General features: G+C 37.0%; 1 protein-coding gene across 8 annotated transcripts in view; it reads left to right on the forward strand.

Moving 5' to 3' along the window:
• The window catches only part of RIC8B (RIC8 guanine nucleotide exchange factor B), a 101,212-nt gene that overhangs the window by 39,089 nt on the left and 38,168 nt on the right, over window positions 1-23,955 (forward strand). For all 8 annotated transcript variants that reach the window (XR_004300925.1, XR_004300924.1, XR_004300926.1 and 5 more), the window contains 3 exons: window positions 7,519-7,613; window positions 19,670-19,898; window positions 20,646-20,741. Coding sequence is in view for 5 of the 8 variants with exons in the window: in XM_032416394.1 (XP_032272285.1) it covers window positions 7,519-7,613; window positions 19,670-19,898; window positions 20,646-20,741 (420 nt within the window). In the remaining 3 variants the exon portion in view is untranslated. The remainder of the gene's footprint in view (window positions 1-7,518; window positions 7,614-19,669; window positions 19,899-20,645; window positions 20,742-23,955) is intronic.

Genomic DNA, 23,955 nt, shown 5'->3' on the forward strand with positions numbered 1-23,955 from the left:
AAGGTTGATAAATCCGTATGAAGAAATACTCTTCATAAGTCATTTTATACTTAATAAGTATTTTTATACTTGAATATTCCCTCGTAAGGATCTATCAACCTTTAACAAATTCCTTATGTGTAGGCGTTTAGATTGTTTGCAGTTGTTTGCTGTTTTACCTGGTAATACAGTGAATTTTCTTATTGTAAAATTTTGTGGATAAATTCCTGAAATTGTTGGGCCAAAGGGTTTTTTAAAACTCTAAAGGTTTTTGATATGTATTGCCAAATTGCCCTTCAGAAGAAGAGCGCTAGTTTATACCTTTCTAGACCCTGGGCATTTCACCTTTAAAGATATTTATCTATTACACAGCTCAACTGTTACAGAAAATACAGATGTTTGGTTTTGGTTTTAACTGTTTTAGTAGGTATTTTTATCATTGTTCATTTACAATTCATCAAAAACAGAAAATTAATGACTAGGTTTTTCTTGAGGCTTAGCAGATTAGTGCCGTTTGTCCATTTTAGGTTCATGCCTCAGTGTTAAATTCCTGCCTGCCTACTGATACCATCAGCAGATTAATTTGGAGATTCCTTTCCATTCAGTAGGAAATGTAGCTGGCTTTATTTCCACATGGTGTCCTTCTGTCTCCCTCACTTCCTCCTTCCCTCCCTGTCTCATTCTCTCCCTTTCCTATAAAGGTAGTTTAATGTTTAAGACAAAGGCTCCTTTAGCAGGACCTAAAGTCAGTTCTAGAAAAATTAACTGAAATGGCCTTGTCTTCCTCCTGCTTTAACACCTTGCTAAATCTCTTTGTTGATGGAGGAAAGCATGTTATTGTAGAGATCCCTTACTTAGCACACATTCCCTTCTGCAGTGCTTCCCAGGTTATCAGTGCAATGTAACGAGAAGACACAAGGACCAACAGACATGGTAGAGCCAGACAACCAAGTGCAAACAGAGAAGTAAATACAAGTATCTGAGTAGTCAAAAGGTGCATTTGAGTCAGATAAAACAGTGAATGTCCATAGGAGTTAATTGGGAATGTCAACATTGTAACAGAAGAGGTTAGTGCCATGGTTATTTTAGAGACTTTAAAGGAAATGTGGGGAAAGGACATGATATTAATTAAATAAAAATAAACTTCAAGCTGTGCCATATTTTTTTGCTGAATCGTCTTTTCAGTAAACATTGAGTGCCCAGTATGTGCCAAGTTCTACATTAAGCATACAAGATACAAGATGATGAAAGCATCACTGCCCTCAAAGAACTAACAGTCTGATAGGAAAATCAGACATATGAACACAGATGGATATACAACTGTTTGTTACATTGCTGTTCTTCTCTGTATTTTCTACATGTTTAAAAATAAGAAAGTCACCTCAGTAATGCATAGATGCTTCAAATATCATATGTTCTAGATCTTTGGGGTATGTCTGATCTTACTGGCATAGTCTTTCTGCTAAGCAACATAACCCAGGACGGAGTAAACATTCAATAAATATTTGTTTAATGAAAAATAAAGTGTGATATACAGAAATATATAGGAGAAAAAGCCCAAGGTTAGCGGGGAAGAAGGAAAAGTTTATGATACCTTTTAAAATGTCAAAGCTATTGGGGCACCTGGGTGGCTAAGTTAGTTGCTTAAGCATCTGCCTTTGGCTTAGGTCATAATCTCAGGGTCCTGGGATCGAGCCCCACATCAGGCTCCCCACTCAGTGTGGAGTCTGCTTCTCCCTCTCCCTCTGCTCCTGCCCCCACTCATACTTTTTCTCTCTCAAATAAATAAAACCTTTTAAAAATGTCAAAGCTATTAAAAAGTTCTCTAGAAGCCTAAAACATTCAATAACATTGTTTACAGCAGCAGATTTCTAGTCTTTCTAGAGTTACAGCGCTTTATTTTATAACATTTATATCTTCCCTTATAAATTAATTTAAAAAAAAAGCATTTATTAGTCTGTGCCCAGCATGATGTTCGATGAAAAAGATGCATAGGTAAAATACATTATCTTTGCCTGTAAGGAGACAGGGAGATTTTTGAACATAGACAATTTGGTAGGACAAATAACCATGGTAGGGGTAAGCAAAAGGAATAGGGTGAAACAGGGTCAAATGCTACCTGAGATATAGCTGTATTTCTAGGTAAGTATGCATATACTTGTGTGCATGTGTGTGTGTGTCTGTGTCTGAGTATCTTTCACTTTTTATAGAATTGAAATCAAATTTTCATAGGACAAGTTTCCTAAACCTTCTTGAAGAAATTAGAACTACCCTGGGATAACAAGACCAGATTAGGACTCATTGGTGTGCAGTATTCTCTCTTCAGACTTTCTCAGGCATGGATTAGATCAGCTGACACTTTGAAAAGATGTGAGGAAATTGACACCTTTACTAAACAAAAGTGAAATCTTCCACAATTTGCACAGGAGAGAAAAAGCAGCAGGACAGTAGTAGAATTTATAATTAAGAAGTAAGGGCTATATAAAGAGATCCCAAAGAATCTCCTGAGTTTTTATCTCCCTTTTAATTGAGTGTTATCTTATTTTGATTTCCACCTATCACAGCAAGCCTGTTTGCCTTCTCTCTTCCTCCTCCTTTCATCCCTGGTGACTTTTTTTCTTCTCAACCTGTGGAGATAATGATTTCAGAGGAGAGAATATTGATATCTTAAAGATATGACTTAAGAGGAGAGAATATAGATATCTTAAAGATATCAAAACTAAGATGAAGCAAGTAAATTATAGTTACATAAACTGTATTTGTATAATATTTTATAAAGAACAATTGTATTTAATCTTTCCAGCATCCTTGTGACACAGAAGCATTAACCCCTTTTGAGAAATGAAGACATGAAAGATCAGAGAGTTTAAATTACTCATGGAAAGTCAGACAGCAGAATAGCCAATACTAGAAAATAGTATCCACTCTAACCTTTGTTAAAGAAGACTTCTTAAATGGTAGCACTTGTTCAAAAATTTTGACTGAGACAGACTAATGGAATAGAATAAAGAGTCTAGAAATAAACCTACACATATATAGTCAACTGATTCATGACACAGGTAATGTTGAAGTGCAATGGGGAAAAAGTGGACTTTTTAATCAATTGTATGGCCGTATGGAAGAAAAATGAATTTGAATCCCTACCTTATGCCATACACAAAAAATTAATTTGAGATCGATAAGGACCTAAATATGAAAGGTAAAATAATAAAGCTTTTAGAAGGAAACAGATTATCTTCATGACCTTATCTATCAAACATTTCTTAAGTAGGCAAAGATTTCTAAAACAGGACAAAATAAAAATCAAATCTCAAAGAAAAAGTTGACAAATCGGTCTTCATTAAAATGAACTCATCAAGAGAAGAAAGTGAAAAAGCAGGCCACCAAATTGGAGAAGATATTTGCAACACATCTACAAATAAAGGACTCTATCCAGAATATATTAAAAAGTCCTACAAATCCGTACAAATAAAGTCAGTCAACCCAGTAAAAAATCAGCAAAAGGCTTGAACAGGCACTTCACAAAAGAGGTATCCAAATGACCAGTAGTCATATAAAACTTCATTAGTCATCAGGAAAATGCATAATAAAACCATGAGACCACTGCACACCCACAAGAATGACTAAATTTTAAAACTCTGACAATACCAAATGTTGACACAACTGTAGAGCAACTAGTGGGAGTGTAAATTGGTATAAACACTTTGAAACACTATTTGGCAGTATATTCTAAAGCTTGACACAGCAGATAAGATGTAAGAAAGTGTATTCACAGCAGTACTCTTCAATATAGCCCCAAACTGGAAGCAATCCAAGTGTCCATCAAGAGTAGGATAGATAAGTAAATTGTAATAGATTCACTGTATTCAGCAATGCTTTCTTAACCTAACTGTGGTGAAGGACCAGATTTTTTTGCCCTAGCTATCAGAATAAAACTCTTGTATAATACAATATTACACACAACCTCAAACTGGAAAAGTCTCTAAATGCTCACGCACACTTTTTGCACAGGTGGAGCTGTAGATCAGTGGCAAATGGTATGGACCAACCCTGGTCCACAGACTGCACCTTGGATAGCACTGTTCTCAAGTGATGAAAAAGAACATCTCAAGTGATGAAAATGTGTAGACTAGCTACACATAACAACCTGGATGAATCTCACAACCAGACACAGAAGAGCCTATATTTTATGATTTCATTCAAGCAAAGTTCAATGACAACAAAAATCACTAACCTGTGATGTTCGAAACTAGAATTACCCTTGAGGAGCAGGAGATTGTCATTCGAAGAGGCCATGAGGGGAATTCTGGAGTTCTTGATCTTGACATTGGATCATTTTTGTGCTGGTTATATGAATGTGCTCATTTGTGAAAATTTATCTAGCTGCCCACTGATGACAGGGTCTCTTTTTTATTTTACTTATAATTTACATTAAAAATTATTGAACACCAGGGCACCTGGGTGGATGTCAGTTGAGCGTTGGACTCTTGGTTTCGGTCTGGTCATGACTCAGGACTGTGGGTCTGAGCCCCACATGGGCTCCACACTGGGTGTGGAACCTACTTGGGATTCTCTTTCTCCCTCTCCCTCTACCTCTCTCTCTCTCTCCTCTCTCTCTCTCCCTCTCTAAATTAAACAAATAAATGAATAATTATTGAACACCTATTAAACACATGCACTCTAAACTTCTGAAGGTACTAGATTAGTGGAGAAAGCAATGGAAATGCAAGTATACACACAAATGTGGCATTACAAATTATGATTTTATGAAAGGAATCATAACAAGATATAGTGATAGAAAATAATGAAGGACGAAACCTACTTAGATTAGGTGGACGAGGAAGGGCTTCTCTGATGAAATATTTTAGCTGAGGCCTGGGAAAGGAAAAGGAATTGGTGATGCCAAGAGTGGAGGAAACAATCCACAGATTTCAGCAGTTGTTTTGGGTAGAGGAATAAAGATAATTTAATGGATTTATGGTAAAAGAGAGCATTGCAGACATAGGTATGACTTGGGAATTGGTGTTATAAAATTTGGGACAGGAAGAAATGGGAGGGAAAGAAGTAGGATTTTGGTTTACAGTTGCAAGTAAGAAGACCAAAATGGATAGTTTTGCAAGAAGCTTGTCAACATCAGCACGAGAAGAGAATAATTGTGGTATCTAGAATAAAGGAAAATCTAGTTTTTGTTTTTGTTTTGAGAGAGAGCGTGCATGAGCAAAGTGTGTGCGGTGGGAAGGGGCAGAGAGAGGGGGAGAGAGAGAATCCCAAACAGACTCCTCACTCAGCACAGAACCCGATGCAGGGCTCGGTCTCACGACCCTGAGATCATGACTTGAGCCAAAATCAAGAGTCATACACTTAACTGACTGACCCACCCAGGCACCTCAGGAAAATCTAGTTTAAAAGGAAGTGCATTCCCACTTAATTTTCAGACCCAAGCAAAATCTGATCTTATTAAGAGTTAAGAAATGGAAGGAGTACCTGGGTGGCACAGGCAGTTGGGCGTTGGACTCTTGGTTTTGACTAGGGTTATGATTGTGAGGTCATGGGATTGGGCCCTACTTCGGGTTCTGGCTGGGTGTGGAGTCTGGGTTTCTCTCTCCCTCTCCTTCTGCCCCTCCCCATTGCTCATACTTGCTCACCCTCTTTCTAAAATAAATGGATAAATCTTTAAAAAAATAAAAGAAGTTAAATGGAAGAATTTCACATGCGTTTCAGTGTGCTTCATGTAGTTTGGGGTAAGTAAAAGTATATTTACATATTAGAGAATTTTGTTTCAGGCATTTGAAAATGGATGGCGAACGGGACAGCGTCCATATCAACCCTACCAGTCTTCGTGTCTCTGGCATTCCACTGATTCTCTTCCCCTTTTCTCTCTTCCTTCCCCAACACACGATTATTTCATTATCACTCATTTCAGCTCTATCTTCTGTTTCCTTTCTCCCTCATCATTCCCCCTCACCTTCAAATGTTCCATTGCAAGTGCTGAGCACTTCCTTATATGTCATCCTCTTTAATTCTTTTATAACCCTAACAGTCACATGTGTGGAGATGCATGTGGGGAAACTTTGGCTCAGAGAAGCTATATGACTTGTCTAGGGTTACAACTTAGACTCCAGACTCCAAGTGCAGAGCTTTTTCCATTATGCCATACTGAGGCCTTCATCTCTTCCAAATAAACATATAATAGTTTTATGCTTAAAATACTGTCCTCTGCATTATGAGTAATGAAATTGTGCTCTATTGTTTGTTAGATTTTATAAGACACATCGTCTCACATCTTATATATGAATATAAGAACGTATATCAATATATGTATAATATGTGAGTATATTTCACTGTACATAGACTTGAGATAAATACATACTAAAGTTTTTTTATTTTTATTTTTTTAAGGATTTTATTTATTTATTTGACAAAGGGAGACCCAGCGAGAGCAGGAACACAAGCAGGGGGAGTGGGAGAGGGAGAAGCAGGCTCCCCGCGGAGCAGGGAGCCCGATGCGGGGCTCGATCCCAGGACCCTGGGATCATGACCTGAGCCAAAGGCAGACGCTTAACCGACTGAGCCACCCAGGCGCCCCAAGTTTTTTAATTTTTTATAAAGTTTTTTTAATTTTTAAATAGTTTTTGAAGTAATTGGTGACTTCCTGAAGTGTAGCATGCGCAGGATCTCTATTATAATTATCACTCATTTTATCTGTCTTCTTATTACTAAAAATCTGGAAGAAGAGAGAGATGACCTTGATGCAGGTGATTAAAGAAATTATAGTGGCCCAAGAGCTCACTAAAAAAGAGGAGGTAAACTAAGTGATTATTCATAACTTAGCTTATTTCCTACTGCTTGCCTTTTTCCCTCTGACTCTCTATGTGTCTTTAATACCAATGAGTGAGTAAACATTGGAGAAAATAGGAGATTAAACTCAGATCACTTGTTTTTCATCACTTGCCAGTAATTCTGGGGGAATTAGCAAGATTTGGGGGAGCTAGGAGATTAAGAAGACTCATTAAAATGAAGTTGATTATATATTTTAATTTATTGCTTTTGAAAATTAAGAAATGAGGCATTAAGGATGTACAACCCACTCCTAAAATATCTGATAGCATTACATCTATTTGAACTTTTATAGCAATTAGTAGACTGGAACAGTATACTATCAAAAGAATCTAGGCTTTCTGGAAATGGCAAAGCATTAGGTGAATTGAATCTTAAGGTAAAACAGAGTGGGAAATGCATGGATGTTGATCATGCATCTCTTTGCCTGACACGTCCTGAGGGAGTGGCTAGATCAGCACCTTCTGGTTTCAGCCATTTCTGGAGGTGGTTGTAGCTCTTCATATGAGATAGTAACCATTCACTTAGTATTGAGAACTTTTTCTACAATATCCTGACTTCTATCACGTATGGTATAAGAATGACTGTTTAGGGGGGACAGGTGGGCCATAAGATGACTCCCAGGATGTAGTGATATACCAAACTCCTTCATTAAGGCATTCAATCCCCAATTTTTCCTCTTGTCTTTTTTATTTGCTGTAGAGTGATTCTCATCAGTTCCGTGTCATGGCAGCTGTCCTTCGCCATTGTTTACTAATCGTAGGTCCAACTGAAGACAAAACAGAAGAGCTGCACAGGTAGGTAACCTCTGTTGGTAGCTTAACGAAGGACATCGTCGATTCTTGTTGTTTTTATGCACCTAATTTTAGTTGTTATAAGCACAATAAAGTGAAACTATTACAGTGAATCAGGTAACTGGTGAGAAATCATTACTGATGAGAAATTTTCATTCTATCCCCTTTGACTTTGTTAAATTGAGTCCCAACAAAAGAAGGGAATTTGGCATTTGTTGCATTCAACAATAAAACCCAGACTAACAATAATAATAGCACAATTCAGCAGTTACTGAGTACTATGTGTGACATGATGCTAAATGCTTTATAAAGATTAACTTACTTTATTTTTTTTTTTTTTAAAGATTTTATTTATTTATTTGACAGAGAGAGACACAGCGAGAGCAGGAACACAAGCAGGGGGAGTGGGAGAGGGAGAAGCAGGCTTCCCGCCAAGCAGGGAGCCCGATGTGGGACTCGATCCCAGGACCCTGGGATCATGACCTGAGCCGAAGGCAGACGCTTAACGACTGAGCCACCCAGGCGCCCGAGATTAACTTACTTTAATCAGCACACTCACCTTATGAGGTGTAGGTACTGCTATTTTTCCCTTTTGATAGGTGATGAAAGTGGGGCGTAGAAAAATGAAGCAATTTCTTTGAGATCACACAGCCTAGTAAGTGACAGGGCTTGGATTTGAACCCTGCTTTTCATTATTACGCTCAAACTAATAGTCTCACTGATTTCACTGTAAGAGTATTTACCAAAAGTATACTGTAAGCAATATGTATTAATTAAATTTTTAAAACTTATTATAAAAATTGGTTCACAGTCTCAAGTATTAATATTTAAAAAATAGTTCAAGTGTTGTGACTTGCCTTTTGGAACTCTTGATGGACTACTGCTAAAATGTGTCATTCTGTGAGAACTGAGTTCATGCATTTTTCTAGTTCTCTGTCTATTCTAGATCAGGCTTGCAATTACAACACTTCTGACTTTAACATAAGACTGCTTATGGTGCTTTACTCTTTTAAAATACAAGTGGTATTTTCTTTTAAAGATTTTATTTATTTATTTGAGAGAGACAGCGAGCATGAGCAGGTGGAGGGGCAGTGGGAGAGGGAGAAGCAGACTCCCCACTGAGCAGGGAGCCTAACTCACTGGGCTCAATCCCAGGGTCCTGGGATCATGACCCATGAGCCAATAGGGGATGCTTAACTGAGTGAGCCACCCAGGCACCCCAAATACAAATGGCATTTTAAACAATTCAAATAATTCAAATCTGCAAACAATTAACTTTGGCATTAACTCTGCTTTACAAATAAAATTGGATTCTTCTTAATAGTAGAAGGCACCTTTTGAGCATTTACAATATTCTGGTTTTCAAAATATGGCTTAAATAAAACTTCATAGAAACACAACCAGAGTGTAAAAATGAAATATAACCTTGTTATTTTTCAATCAAATCCTTATTATTTTAGTTATGATCAGCAATTTATTATTTGATATTACACAGAGTTTGTTGATAGGTTATCTTTATGTACTCTGCCCTGCAAACATTAAAAAGATTATTTTCTTCACAATTAAAAAGTGTGATTTTTTTCTTCATCTATAGATCAAAATTTCCTTTAATTTTCTTGAGACTGAGCCTTTAAAAAATAATCAGATTAAGTGTAATAAATCATAGCCTCTAAAAAGACTTAAACATTTTGACTCACTATAATTTTTTTTACAAATACAGATGCCAAAGCTTTTTAAAAAAATGGATTTATAATAAGCCCAGCAGTAAATTGACAGCTTTTTTTTTGGAAATCAGATATCATAAGTTAAATCGCATTCATACAAGAATGTGAGGAGAAAGTGTTTTGGGAATTGTTAACACTAGTTACAAAAAACATTGCTAAGGATTTCTCTGATAAATTTAATATTTTAACACAGCACCCAGTATTTATCAAAAAAGAATAAGAAGAGAGGTTTTAAAAAACAGATTTTTTAAAAAGTAATCAGATTTCTTTGTTTTCCTTCTGATAATATTTGCTTTAAAATATTCTTAAATAAATTTTAAAGATATTTTTCTTTAAATTTGCTTTTATCTTAAAAATTGCTCTGATAAAATATCTATTCGCTACACTGTAAATAAGAAGGGATATCCCTAGAGCCACAAACAGGACATAGAAGTATATCTCAAAGGCTTTCCTAGGAGATTGAGGTTGCTGCTGACTTGACAGTTTATCTGGAATGGCCCTGCATGTCCCTTTAATCAGAATTAAAGTGATTAGTACCGTTTGAGTAGTGACTCTAGGCTAAGCCATTTAAATACAGAGAAAACTGCATTAACCTCAGAGGGCTATATTAGGAAACTTACTAGGATTGTAATACCCACTAAATTCTGCATATTTATAGTGGCCCTGAAAATCATGTGTGTTTAAGGCAAAGTTAAAAAAATCAGAATATTTTCAAAGTAACATTTTGTTCCATTTTTTTAAAAGTTATTTTCTGAGTTTGTTTTTTTCTTTTTGACACTTTAAGGAAAAATGTAATGAAATAGGCAAACCTGGATAGTGTATGATTATGCCTTGTCATTAAACTCAAAGAGTTGTAGCAGTGAGTAAATGAGAAATTAACAAAGCACTCTGTCCCTGGCACTAAGGAAGCACTCACCAAGTGCGTGAGCTGCTGTCGCCTCTGCCATCACGCTGCTGCCACCGCCACTTCTGTTACTATTATTACAATAAGCACACTGGCTTTTAGATCCAATACGGAGTTCCAGATCTCTTTTTAAAAGTTGTGTTTGATTTTGATATTTTGTTAGGAACTTATTTCTAAGTATATCCTGTGATCATGTAGAGAAATCTATTTTCCATTCATCTAAGTTTTTCTCAAGCCACATATGTTCTATGACACATGCATGGCAGGAGTCGACTAGGCTCCTGTGAGTGAGTAGAAACATGGCTTGGCAGCAGCTTTTTCTGATGTGCTGTCTCTGTACAACAGTGTCCTTTTTTTCCCCACCCCCAGAGCAATCAAGAGGACACGACATAGAGATAAAATGAGTTAGCTCGCATAGACGGCTGACCTTAACCTTTATTTCCTCTAATCCGCATCTTAGATAGTTTTTAAAATCTACTTATTTCATTTCCTTTTGTTTATAATTAAAGTAACAAGTAAATTGTTGGTTTGAGCCATCTTTTTTGATACATTAAAGGACGTCCTAATTCTGTTCATCTCTGCTATCTTCCTGAAAGTATTTTCAGCCCTCTTGTCCATAATCAGTAAGTTTATGCATAAACAGCCAAAAACAGTTGAATGTAGATGTGGTTGTGGTTTTGTTTTATTTTAGAGAGAAGGGGGGAAATGGAAATGGCCTAAACGCTAGAGAGGTAAGGAGAGGAGAGGGAAGGACCGGATCTGATTTAATTTATTTTAGGCTCTCAATCTACTTTCTTTCACTGAGCATATTGGCATCTACAGAACGCTTTCTTTTTTTTTTTCTGCACTCAAAGAGCCCATGTGTCTTTAAAAAGTACTTACCTCCCTGCCTTTTTTGTTGTTTCTTTGCTTAAACTAATTTATTTTATCTTGTCTACTGAAGGAGACAATTTAGTACCTAATGATACCTCATTACAATCCTAGGCAATGTCTTTTTTTCCAGCTTTATTGAGATACAGTGGACGTATAACACTGTTTCAGTTTAAGGTGTACAATGGCATTGATTTGATAGATTTACATATTGCAAAATGATTACCACCACAGCATTAGCTAGGTACAATGTCTTACACATGGCCAACTTTTAATTAATGTTTGAAAATTGAGGGGAGAGGAGATTGGGGGAATGGGTAAAACAGGTGAAGGGGATTAAGAGGTACAAACTTGCAGTTATAAAATAAATAAATCACAGGGATGAAAAGTACAGCATAGGGAATAAAGTCAATAATATTGTAATAATGTTGTTTAGTGACAGGTGGTAACTACACTTAAGGTGGTGAACATTGAGTTTGAGTAATGTATAGAATTGTCGAATCACTATGTTGTACACCTGAAATTAATATAACATTGTATGTGAACTATACTTCAATAAAAAAAAATTTTTTTGTAGAAGTTTGAAAATTGGATGATTTCATTTTGGCTTCTACTTATTAACTGAGCACTTACTCTATGTTAGGCACTATGTGGAGCTCAAGAACAACAAAGATGAATACAGTATAATCTGTGTTCTCCAGGGCTCACCAGCTAGGGGGTAAAACAGACATGTAAGTAAATAAGTGCAGTTATGTTGATGAGGGTTGTGTAGGACACAGACAAGCTTATGTAGGTATATAGAAAACAAGAGAGTTTACTTTGGAGAGATCGGAGAAGGGGGGTCTTATTTTATTTTTTTGTTATCATTAAAGCTCCTAGCTCTTTTTTTTTTTTTTTTTAACTTTATTATGTTATGTTAGTCACCATACAATGCATCATTAGTTTTTGATGTGGTGATCCACGATCCATTGTTTTCATATAACACCCAGTGCTCCATACAGTACGTGCCCTCCTTAATACTCATCACCGGGCTAACCAATCCCCCCTCCCCCCTCCCCTCTAAAACCCTGTTTGTTTCTCAGAGTCCATAGTCTCTCATGGTTCATCTCTCCCTCCAATTCCCCCCCCCACCTCATTTTTCCCTTCCTTCTCTTAGTGTCCTCCATGCTATTCCTTATGTTCCACAAATAAGTGAAAGCATATGATAATTGACTTTCTCCGCTTGACTTATTTCACTTAGCATAATCTCCTCCAGTCCCATCCATGTTGATGTAGAAGTTGGGTATTCATCCTTTCTGATGGCTGAGTAATATTCCATTGTATATATGGACCACATCTTCTTTATCCATTCATCTGTTGAAGGGCATCTCGGCTCTTTCCACAGTTTGGCTATTACGGACATTGCTGCTATGAACATTGGGGTGCATATGGCCCTTCTTTTCACTACATCTGTGTCTTTGGGGTAAATACCCAGGAGTGCAATTGCTGGGTCATAGGGTAGCTCTATTTTTAAATTTTTGAGGAACCTCCACACTGTTTTCCAAAGCGGCTGTACCAACTTGCATTCCCACCAACAGTGTAAGAGGGTTCCCCTTTCTCCACAACCTCTCCAACATTTGTTGTTTCTTTCCCTGTCCATTTTTGCCATTCTAACTGATGCAAGGTGGTATCTTAATGTGGTTTTGATTTGAATTTCCCTGATGGCTAATGATGATGAACATTTTTTCATGTGTCTGTTAGCCATTTGTATGTCTTTTTCAGAGAAGTGTCTTTTCATATCTTCTGCCCACTTTTTGACTTGATTATTTGTTTTTTGGGTGTTGAGTTTGAGAAGTTCTTTGTAGATCTTGGATACCAGCCCTTTATCTGTAGTGTCATTTGCAAAGATCTTCTCCCATTCTGTGGGTTGCCTCTTTGTTTTGTTGACTGTTTTCTTTGCTGTGCAGAAGCTTTTTATCTTGATGAAGTCCCAAAAGTTCATTTTTGCTTTTGTTTCACTAGCTTTTGGAGATGTATCTTGAAAGAAGTTGCTGTGGCTGATGTCAAAGAGGTTCCTGCCTATGTTCTCCTTTAGGATTTTGATGGATTCCTGTCTCACATTGAGGTCTTTCATCCACTTTGAGTTTATCTTTGTGAATGGTGTTAGAGAATGGTCGAGTTTCATTCTTCTGCATGTGGCTGTCCAATTTTCCCAGCACCATTTATTGAAGAGACTGTCTTTCTTCCATTGCATGTTTTTTCCTGCTTTGTCAAAGATTGTTTGACCATAGAGTTGAGTGTCCATATCTGGGTTCTCTGTTCTGTTCCATTGGTCTATATGTCTGTTTTTGTGCCAGTACCATGCTGTCTTGGTGATCACAGCTTTGTAATATAGCTTGAAATCAGGCAACATGATGCCCCCAGCTTTGTTTTTCTTTTTCAACATTTCCTTGGCGATTCGGGGTCTTTTCTGATTCCATACAAATTTTAGGATTGTTTGTTCCAGCACTTTGAAAAATGTCATTGGAATTTTGATTGGGATGGCATTGAAGATATAGATTGCTCTGGGTAGCATAGACATTTTAACAATGTTTATTCTTCCGATCCATGAGCATGGAATGTTTTTCCATCTTTTTGTGTCTTCTTCAATTTCTTTCATGAGTGTTCTGTAGTTCCTAGGGTATAGATCCTTTACCTCTTTGGTTAGGTTTATTTCGAGGTATCTCATGGTTTTTGGTGCTATTGTAAATGGAATCGTTTCTCTAATTTCTCTTTCTACAGTTGCGTTGTTAGTGTATAAGAAAGCAACTGATTTCTGTGCATTGATTTTGTATCCTGCCACATAACTGAATTGCTGTATGAGTTCTAGTAATTTGGGGGTGGAGTCTTTTGGGTTTTCCACATAAAGTATCGTGTCGTCTGCGAAAAGAGAGAGTTTGACTTCTTCTTTGCCAATTTGAATACCTTTTATTTCTTTTTGTTGTCTGATTGCTGTTGCTAGGACTTCTAGTACTATGTTGAACAATAGTGGCGAGAGTGGGCATCCTTGACGTGTTCCTGATCTTAAGGGAAAGGCTCTCAGCTTTTCCCCATTGAGGATGATATTCGCTGTGGGTTTTTCATAGATGAATTTTATGAACTTGAGGAATGTTCCCTCTATCCCTATACTCTGAAGAGTTTTAATCAGGAAAGGATGTTGTATTTTGTCAAATAAAGCTCCTAGCTCTTTAACCTGATTCTTACTGTGAATAACAGTTATCTAGGTGAAGAGATAATTTTTGAACTATCACTGAGCACCATGCTAGGTGCTTGAAGGGCTCCACAGTGCATACTCTGGAGGAACATAAAGTCTAAATGAGGAGACAAGACATAAATATTATGAAAAGTTAAAAAATAATTCAAGGCCATAATCGAAGAGCTATCACAAGATAGTTTTTGAGTAGTTTCCCAGTGAATTAATTGTCCAAATAATAATTGCTAATAGAATTTAAAGGACTAGCTCCCTATGGTGTAACATGAGGAGGAAAGTCTTCCTTACTCATACTATACTTGTTCTCCATCCTCATCCAGACCTCTGGTCTCCTGGTGATTGCTCTTTCTCCTACCTATGAGCCCCCTATGGGTTTACTTTCTTCCCTCCCTATTCTAAAGCATTGGTTCATCATTTCAACCTAATCTGTACGCCCTCATTGTCATGTCCTGCCAGTCTTGAAGCACCCAACCCCAGAACCCGCAGGCCACCTTCTTTCTCCACTTCTGAACTCAGGCGGCTCAGTCCTGTGGGACAGTTTTACCTAACCCAACAGTTTGGTCCATCCTTTCCCCTGCATGCAGAGTTGTTTCTCAAAAAGCAGATCTCTGCTTAGAATCCTCTATGGCTCCCCTCTGTCTTTATGTTTAAGAGCAAGCTTGTATTGTCGTTTTGCATTTATTAATAATCTGCAGCCTTATCGGGGAAATCTATGTTTCCCTGGCTTCTGCACCTTTTTTGCCAGAATAACTCTGGTTTAAGGTCATCAGTAACCCATCTGGCTATAACCTACATCTTATCATGGCAGTCCCCTTTATAATACCCTTACCCCACTCCACACAGACATACATGTACTTTTCTGCTCTCATTGCCTACTGAGGCCCCTCCTTTAGAGGCCTTGTCCTTTGCTTTACACTGTATACTTAGCACCTAGCACAAGGCATAGTAAATATTTGTTGTGAAATGAAGTGAGGTTTAGGCTAGTCTTAAAGAATGAGAACATGCTAGGCAGGAGAACACATGGCCAAATACAAAAAAGAGTTTGTGTCTATGGCACGTTTAGAGAACAATGACCAGGTTGCTGTGGGTTAAAAAGCTATGCTTTGCTGAGAGCAGCATTCAGGGGTCTTTCCATCCATATCTTATCCAAAGTTTTCTAGACACTTCTCACCTGCTGCTGCTCCAGTCTTCTCTTGACTATCTGGTTCTTCTACTGTTCTCTCTTGAATTTGATCTACTTGGGCTTTGGATCCACTGCTCCACCAGAATGGCTATTATTGAGGTCACTAGTGACTTCCATGTTGCTAAACCCAGTGGACATTTCTCACTTGTCATCTTACTTGATCTGTCCACATCATTTGACAACGTGATCACTCCATTTTTGCATATATACTTCTTTCCAAGATACCATACTATCTTGGTTTTCCTCCCACCTCACTAGTTGTAATTTCTTCCTCAATTCCTCAGCCTCTAAACAACAGAGTGCCCCAGGTTCAGCCCTCTTAGTTTTTCAGTCCACACTCATTCCCTCACTGATCTAATCCAACCTTTTATCTTCAGACACCATCCACATGCTAATAACTCCTCAGTTTCTATCTCTAATCCAGATCTCCCTCCCTGAACTTCAGACTCTTGCAGCTAACTTCCTATTAACATCTTCCCTTGGAAGTCTAATAGATATCCCCAACTTAACATATCCAAAATTAAACTCTTTTTTTTAAAATTTATTTATTTATTTATTTATTTGAGAGAGAGAGAATGAGAGAGAGCGAGCACATGAGAGGGGGGAGGGTCAGAGGGAGAAGCAGACTCCCTGCCGAGCAGGGAGCCCGATGCGGGACTCGATCCAGGGACTCCAGGATCATGACCTGAGCCGAAGGCAGTCGCCTAACCAACTGAGCCACCCAGGCGCCCCCCAAAATTAAACTCTTAATCTTCCCCTAAAAAGCTGCTTCTCTGGCAGTGTTTCGCATTTCAGTTTATGGCAACTCCAGCTTTCCACTTGCTAAGTAAGGCTAGAACTTGGATTCTCACGCTTCACAACTAGCCTGTCAAGAAATGTCTTTCAAAATATATCCAGATGTAACCACTTCACTGTTATCATCATGTTCAATCACCTGAATTATTATAGTGACATCCTGATTCTTCTCACCTTTGATGTCCTACCATCTGTTCTCAATGCAGTAGTCAGAGTGACCCTTTTACGGTAAATAAGAGTATATCACCATGCAAGACCCTACAGTGGCTCCCACTTCACTGAGAATAAAATTAAATTATAACAGCCTCCAATACCAATCTGGCCCCCTATACCTATCTGCTCTCCTATCCTACTCCTTTTCCTGTATATGGTGGTTCAGCAACACCAACTTCTTTACAGTTCTTCAGTTATGCCACTTTTTCTACCTCGGAGCCTTTGCTCTTGCTTTTCTTTCTGAAATGTTCTTTTCCCACATAGTCCACATGGCTCATTCCCTCACTTCATTTCAGTCTTTGCTTAAATGGCACCATTTTAGTGAGGACTACCCTATTCAAAATTATAACCCACCTGTTCTATCTTATCTTCCTGGGTTTCTCCACCAGGCCACTTATCACCTTCTATCATGCTATTCAGTCATCTTACTTGTTTTGTTTACTTTTCATTGACTGTCCTCTCCATGCTGGAAAATAAGCTCCATAAAGGCAGGGATTTGTCTCTTTTCTTCATAAAACAATGCCTGACACAAGTAATAAATAATTACTGAACTGAGCTAAAATTAGGAATTTACATCTTTTGGAGAAAGTCTTTTGGAGATCTTAAGGTTCATTTAAATAAATTCTCTAGCCATAAAGAAAAGATATGTGAGCCCCAAATATAAAGAAGATATATTTGAACCAGGAAGATTTATTAATGGCTGTAGGTCTACATGTACCATTATCATGCTCCTCATTGTCATTTGGTATTAGATTATGTTTAGTCCAGGACTGATACAGGACTGGATTTTAGATTGCCTCCCCTCTCCCACAACTAACAAGGCTTTAATCAGGGCATTAAGGAGTTCTAAATAGGCATTGCTTTTGAATCTGCATATCAGGAGGGGGCTGGGAGCAGGAGTGGGAGGATGTCATGTCCCAGTGATTAATGATCTCTAGGAAGCTGAAAAGGGGAGAGTAATATACACAGTATTTCTACCCCCTGGAGTAGGAATGCAAACACCATTGTGCGGATCTGTGCATAGTCACTGACTTCCTGGTAGCTGGAGAATTTCATACACTCTTCTACCACAAATAAAACTGTCAGAGAAGTGACAGAGCTCAAAAAGCGGGCCTTCCTTACTTAAAAAGAATAGCTCAAACACAGTGAGCCAGAAAATTAATTTTGTAGTTGTTTGGAAACCCAGTTGTTTAATAAGAAACGAGAAAATGGGAACTTCCCTTGAAAAGCCTAAAACCTCCAAATATTTGTTGAATCAAACTCTACATTTGGTTTCTTAAATTTACCGGATTCCTGGAAACTGCTTATTTTAAATGAATTTAAAGGGAAACATTCCTTTGTAATGAAATACATTGTCTTAAACTTTTCAGTGTGGTCTCTATGGTAGATTTAGAGAATCATACTATCAGTGGACTCCAGTGCCTATTGCCCTGTGTGTTGAAAAAAAAATCCTAACATTTCAAAATGGTTTATACAGTTTTAGAAAGTAATTCTATGGTAGAGTTCTTTTGTTTGTTTTCATCCCCAGTGAATCTGTGATATTTAACAACAGTTTCCAAATGCTTAAGTCAGAAGCGAAACATTTTTAAGGCTAGATAAAGAACTACAGATGTCTGCAAAAATTTTTAAAAGAAAGTTTGTGGGAAAAGCATTGTATTTCAACCAATTGTGATTTTTTACAAATAACCAAAATTAGGGCCATTGTTTAACAGTAGCAGGTAGTAATCACAGCAGCAGCAAGATTTTTCATGGGGACCACCAAATAACTTGTATTTTACCAGGAATCATTCATTCATAGGATTTGTTATTTTTGTTCGTGGCTCAGCTTTTTTTGATACCCTTTACGTTACTACTCATTGTTCTTCATTGTCTAATTTTTAAACTTTGATCTCTTATGAATATTTTTTTCCATAATATAAAAAGAAAGGAAGGAAATACTCATTCTTGGAGAAATGAGAGCTATACTTCAGATTGAAAGAAAAAAAATGAATGTGTATTTTATTTGTTTTGTTGTTGTTTACTTTTATTTTTGAGGGTGTCACTATAATCTAAATTAAAAGGAACTACTATGGTCTAAATTAAGACACAATCAGATAGATTAAGCCCTGAGTTTGGTTTCCAAGTGGTTAGACTTTTTGATTGCATTTGCAAGAGTTTATTTTTAGTCGGGATGTGGTTATTTTTAGATCTGCTTCTCTGTCACTAGGAAATGTAATGCCTGTCTTTCCATTGTTGTTTATCAGGAAGTTCTGAGGCACAGGCTTAGAAGATCCAGTTAGCAGAGAACACCACCTCCTTTTAGATGAAAGAATGTGAAATAATGCCTGAAGGAAAATCTGTTAATTGAGAACATGTCTAATTTTTAAATTATTAGTGTCACTTTAATCTCTTACACACTGAGCAACAGAACAAGATTTTTAGGGAATACCAAAAACACAAGGTTTGGGTTCCCCCTACTGGTGTGCATCCCAGGTGCATGTGTTCATTAATAAGGTAGCAGAAAGGCCTAGGGGATAAAGATTTGAAATGGCTATGTTGGCCTCTTTTAAAGAGACCTGGTGATGAGAAAAGGAGGAAAAGCACCATTACCCATTTTCTGCTAATGTCTTTTTAAAAATGGGATGATCTAAAAATTGTATTTTTTATACGTAGAAAGAACAAAACTTAATCCTATAATATTTGGGTTTTAATGTTGTTGCCTCTGTGATAAGCTGCTTATATACAGCTTCTCAGATGCTTTATGTTGTAATCTAAGGAATAATAAAACACCAGTAGCTCCACAAAAGGATTTAAAACCCCAAGGAAAAAGTATAAGACTAGCATTGTGTCATAATAAAATTAAAGAGCTGGTGCAAAGCACACTAATTCCTATTTTAGCATTTCAGAAAGTGACATGACATCATGTGATTGTGTGTGTCCATTTAACATCTGTTCTTTCTAATTTGTCATATGTGTATTTAAAACAGTTCTCTTTATTTTCTGTCTCTTAGTCAGTAAATGCCAAGTAATATTAAAGGCTTGTTTTGAAAAAGAAAAATTTTAATTGACTCCTAGAAGTCATTTCTGAACTTCTTATTATGTTTGCATTTTAAAGGACTATTGAATGAAATCAAAATATTGTATTTTTAAATTGCTTTTCAGCAATGCAGTCAACCTTTTAAGCAATGTTCCGGTCTCTTGTTTGGATGTTCTCATTTGTCCATTAACCCATGAAGAAACGGCCCAAGAGGCAACGACACTAGATGAACTACCCAGTGATAAAACAGCTGAGAAAGAAACTGTTTTGAAAAACAATACCATGGTATACAATGGTATGAATATGGAAGCCATTCATGTTTTACTCAATTTTATGGAGAAGAGAATAGACAAGGTAAGGCTGATAAAATGGAGGCCTTGGGAAAATGTTTCTAAAGAATGTAAATGTGCCATATATGCAGACATCACAGGACATGATTTTTAAATTTAAACTTTTTTTTTAATAGCTGACATTTTGTGTGATTGTACCTTGGAAATCATTTTATTACAGTATATGATTAATTGCAAAAAACCAAGTGAATTTATTTGTTTAAAGCCAAAAATTTTGTTGTTGCAAGACCAAAATTGTGACTAGGGCCTGAAAGCAAAGGAAAAATTACTTTTCCATGTAAGTATTTTGTAAGACATAGAAGTAAAAATTATCCCCCCCCAAAAACTTGATAAATACTTTACATAATGCCTAAAAGCTATCTTTAAAAAAAAATCGTCAACTTTTCATTTGTTGTGAGCTCTTTATTTTCTCTTGTCTGTCACTTGCTTTGTCAGGTTAACTATATTAAAAGGCAGCAAGGTAGTGTGGGTGGGTCATCAAAACCTTTGCCTCATTTAAGCGCATTGGCTGAGCCAGTGAGGACCTCACAAAATGTAGGAAAATCCAAGGAGGTTAAAAACGGACATTAATAAACATGAAGATAACTGATGGAATGGAAACATTGTTAGAAAAATAATTTCTTAAATAGTTCGTAAAGCTTTGGTAACATAAAATGTCTCTCCCTCAAAAAAGGAGTATTAACATGCTCAGTTATACAGAGGAAAGTAATACTGTTAGAAACTAATACAGTATGTCTGGTTTTCTTTATAGGGAAGCAGCTATAGAGAAGGTCTCACTCCAGTTCTCAGCTTATTAACAGAATGTTCCCGAGCCCATCGAAACATCAGAAAATTTCTCAAAGATCAGGTAACTGATTAATGCAAATTACTCCTCATAGTTAATCTTCTTATATGTGGTTTTTAAAAATAGAATTAATGAGTTGCATTCTTTCATAATGGTTTTCTTTCATATAATCAGAAACTCAGAAAAGTTAGTTTTAATCTTTGAAATCTTCCTAATCCAGAAAAAAGTATTTTTTCTGAGTCATTCATTCACTTATTCAACAAATAGTTGAGATCTACTTTGTGTTATCTTCTAAGCACTGAAAGACAGATGAAGTCTTTGCCTTGTGGAGTTTACCTTACAGTGGGGGAACAAAAAGGAAATGAATACATTTATGTTATAATGTCATGTAATGATATGTTCTAAAGAAAGACAACAGGAGAAGGGGAGACTTAGGGGAATGGGGAGGGCCTCTCTGAGAAAGTGACATTTGAGCAGAAATTTGGATAAGTAAGAAAAGGATCTCAGAAAATCTGGAAGAGGAATGTAAAGAGAACAAGGTCAAAGTCCCTGAGATGAGAGGATGCTTTGGCATGCTTATGGAAAGCAAGGAGGCTAGACCAAGTTGTCAAGGAGTAAAAAAAGTAAGCAAGAACCAGATGGCCTAAGGTTGTATAGGACTTGTGATTCTCTTCTAAGTGAGATGGGAAAGCACTGGACCATTTTGAGAAGGGGAGTTAAATGAAGGGGATGTCATTTATATTTTAAAGTACTCTGGCTACTATATGTAGGATAGACTAGGAGAACGTGAGTAGATGCAAGGAGGCCAGTTGAAAAGAGAGCTGATGGTGAAGGTTTGGAGTAGGATGGGTAGCAGAGTTCATGGTAAGAATTCTTTCCACTGCTGGTCTTCTGTCCATCTGCCCATATCATATATCCTTTGTCTCCCCTTCTATCATAATGGGTGAATTGTCCTCGCTTTCTTCTGAGGCCAGCCTCTGCACTTGTGCCCTGGATTCCTTTCCTTCTCACCTTCTCAGGAACTTTGCTCCTGCATTTATTTCCTCTCTTCTTACATTAATCTTTTTTTTTTTTTTTTTAAATGTACTGGGTCATTTCTGTCTTCACCCAAACACATCTTCCATCTTAAAAACAAAACAAAAAACCTTCCCTCAATTTCACTTCTCAAGCTGCCTCCCTATCACTCTGCTCTTCTTAGTGCAGTGTTCCCCAGAAGAGTTTTCCATACTCACCCTCTCTATTCTTTTAACTCATCTTTTTCTCCTGAACCCACCAAAATTAGGCTTTCATGCTTTCCACCCCACTGCAAAGGTGTTCCTCAAAAGTCACCAACCCAGTATTGCCAAATCCAATAGTTCTCAAATCTTTTTTTTTTTAAATGCTTTCCCCCAATGCATTTTGATGTAACTGAGTATTCCGTCCTTCTTGAAATACTTTCTTCACTTGGTTTCTAGGACACAATAGGGAACCTCTTTGCAATGTCTGAGCGCCCCGAGACAATATTGTCTTTGTCTCCACTCCCACTCCCCTGGTGATCTCATTCAGCAGTCATGGTTTTGAAAATCATCTATATGCTGATGACTCCCAAATTTATATCTCTAGCCCTGACCTGTCCCCTCAGCTCCAGACTGACATAACAAGCTGCCTACTCATCTCCTCCCCTTGGATGTATAGTAGAGGTCTTAAGTTTAACATATCCCAAACCAAGCTCTTGATTTCCCATCCCTTCACCCTGTTTCTTTCCTTCTTTCCACATTTCCCCGTACATGGTACCACCATTCACCCCACTGCTCTTTTTTTGCCATGTAGAATTTCCCTTGTTAAATGAACCAGCTTCATTTTCTCCCTTTATGTTTATGGTCAAGATTTAGTAAGCACCTTATTACATGTGAAGCACATTAGTAGATACTGATGCTAAGGAGAGATTAGAAAGTAGAGACTCTTTCTTTGAGGAATTTACAGTCCATTGGAAGAAGAGAGTAGTACCATGAAAGCATGAATAATCATTTAAATCAAATAAAATAGTTAATGAATTAAGGTCATTTCCAATTTGATTATTTTAAGACATTCTACTGTGACTAGGAGTACTTGGTAAAGAATAATAAATGAAAAATATTTTAAGTTTTCTATATTTTAGCTTTTTTTCATAGGACATCCAGGTTCAACTGAACTGTTTAGATTTTGCTATCTCTGACCAAGATAGTAAAAAAAAACCTGTTTGTTAAACAACTTTATATGAAGGCCTTTATATGTGGACACAAAGATTATGAGACCCACTTTTTGTCCTCAAAGAAGCACTACAGTATAAAGAGATTAAATATGACAGGTAAAGATGACTAAGATACAAGACACACAAAAAAGTCAACTTTCCTTCTGAGAAAGATGCAGTCTAAACTATGATGATTAAGAAAGGCAGAATGTAAAGTAACAGATGATTAATTTTGGTAATAGTATAAATGGAATGATGGCTAATTAATTATTGTGCCCTGTAGTTAATACCTGATTAAATCCAACTCATACATACCCAAAGGAAATTGGTCTTAAGTATTTAGGCGGGTAGAAAAAGAACAGATGGTAGAAATTACTGACCCAGGTTGGGTTAGTCTGGAAAGGCTTACAAAAGAGACGAGATTCTGTGGATTTGAAAGAGGAAATGAACAAGATTTGTCAAAGAAAAGAAAGAAGATTGTTGGAGGGTAATATTTGGGAGGAAATAGAATGTCCATACAAATGCAGTTTGTCTGGGAGTGATATATAAGAATAAAAGCAACAAACTTCTATTTTAAAAAACTTGTTTTTAAGAAACCCAAAACATAGCTAACAAAATTTTGGGGTGATAACTTTTGTTAATAGATTCTTTACTCTGGAACAATAGGCACATGCTACATGAAATCACTTGTTAGATATCTAATTCGTCAATACATTCAGTATACAGAGACCATATAAAACTCAGTATGGTTGGCTGAATCAGATAATAAGGATTTACATTGCATAGCAATGACCTTGTGCTTATAGAGCATAGAAATCCTGGTGCTCTACCCTATCAGAAATACTGAAATATGGCTTCTGTGTAAATACTTTGGGTAGATGATTCAATTTTCTGAGATTTAGTTGCCATTTGTGTTCACAGCACCTCCAATACCTCCTGATACATGGTAGGCACTCAGTATAGAAAGAGAGAGAGGAAAGAAGTCAATTGAATGGACTAAATAAAATGATACACACATGAAGGGCCTGGCACAGTAAATTATTTGACTTCGTTTTTATCCTCATTTTC

This window comes from Phoca vitulina, unplaced genomic scaffold (assembly GCF_004348235.1).
Source record: "Phoca vitulina isolate PV1807 unplaced genomic scaffold, GSC_HSeal_1.0 scaffold19, whole genome shotgun sequence".
NCBI classification, from domain to species: domain Eukaryota; kingdom Metazoa; phylum Chordata; class Mammalia; order Carnivora; family Phocidae; genus Phoca; species Phoca vitulina.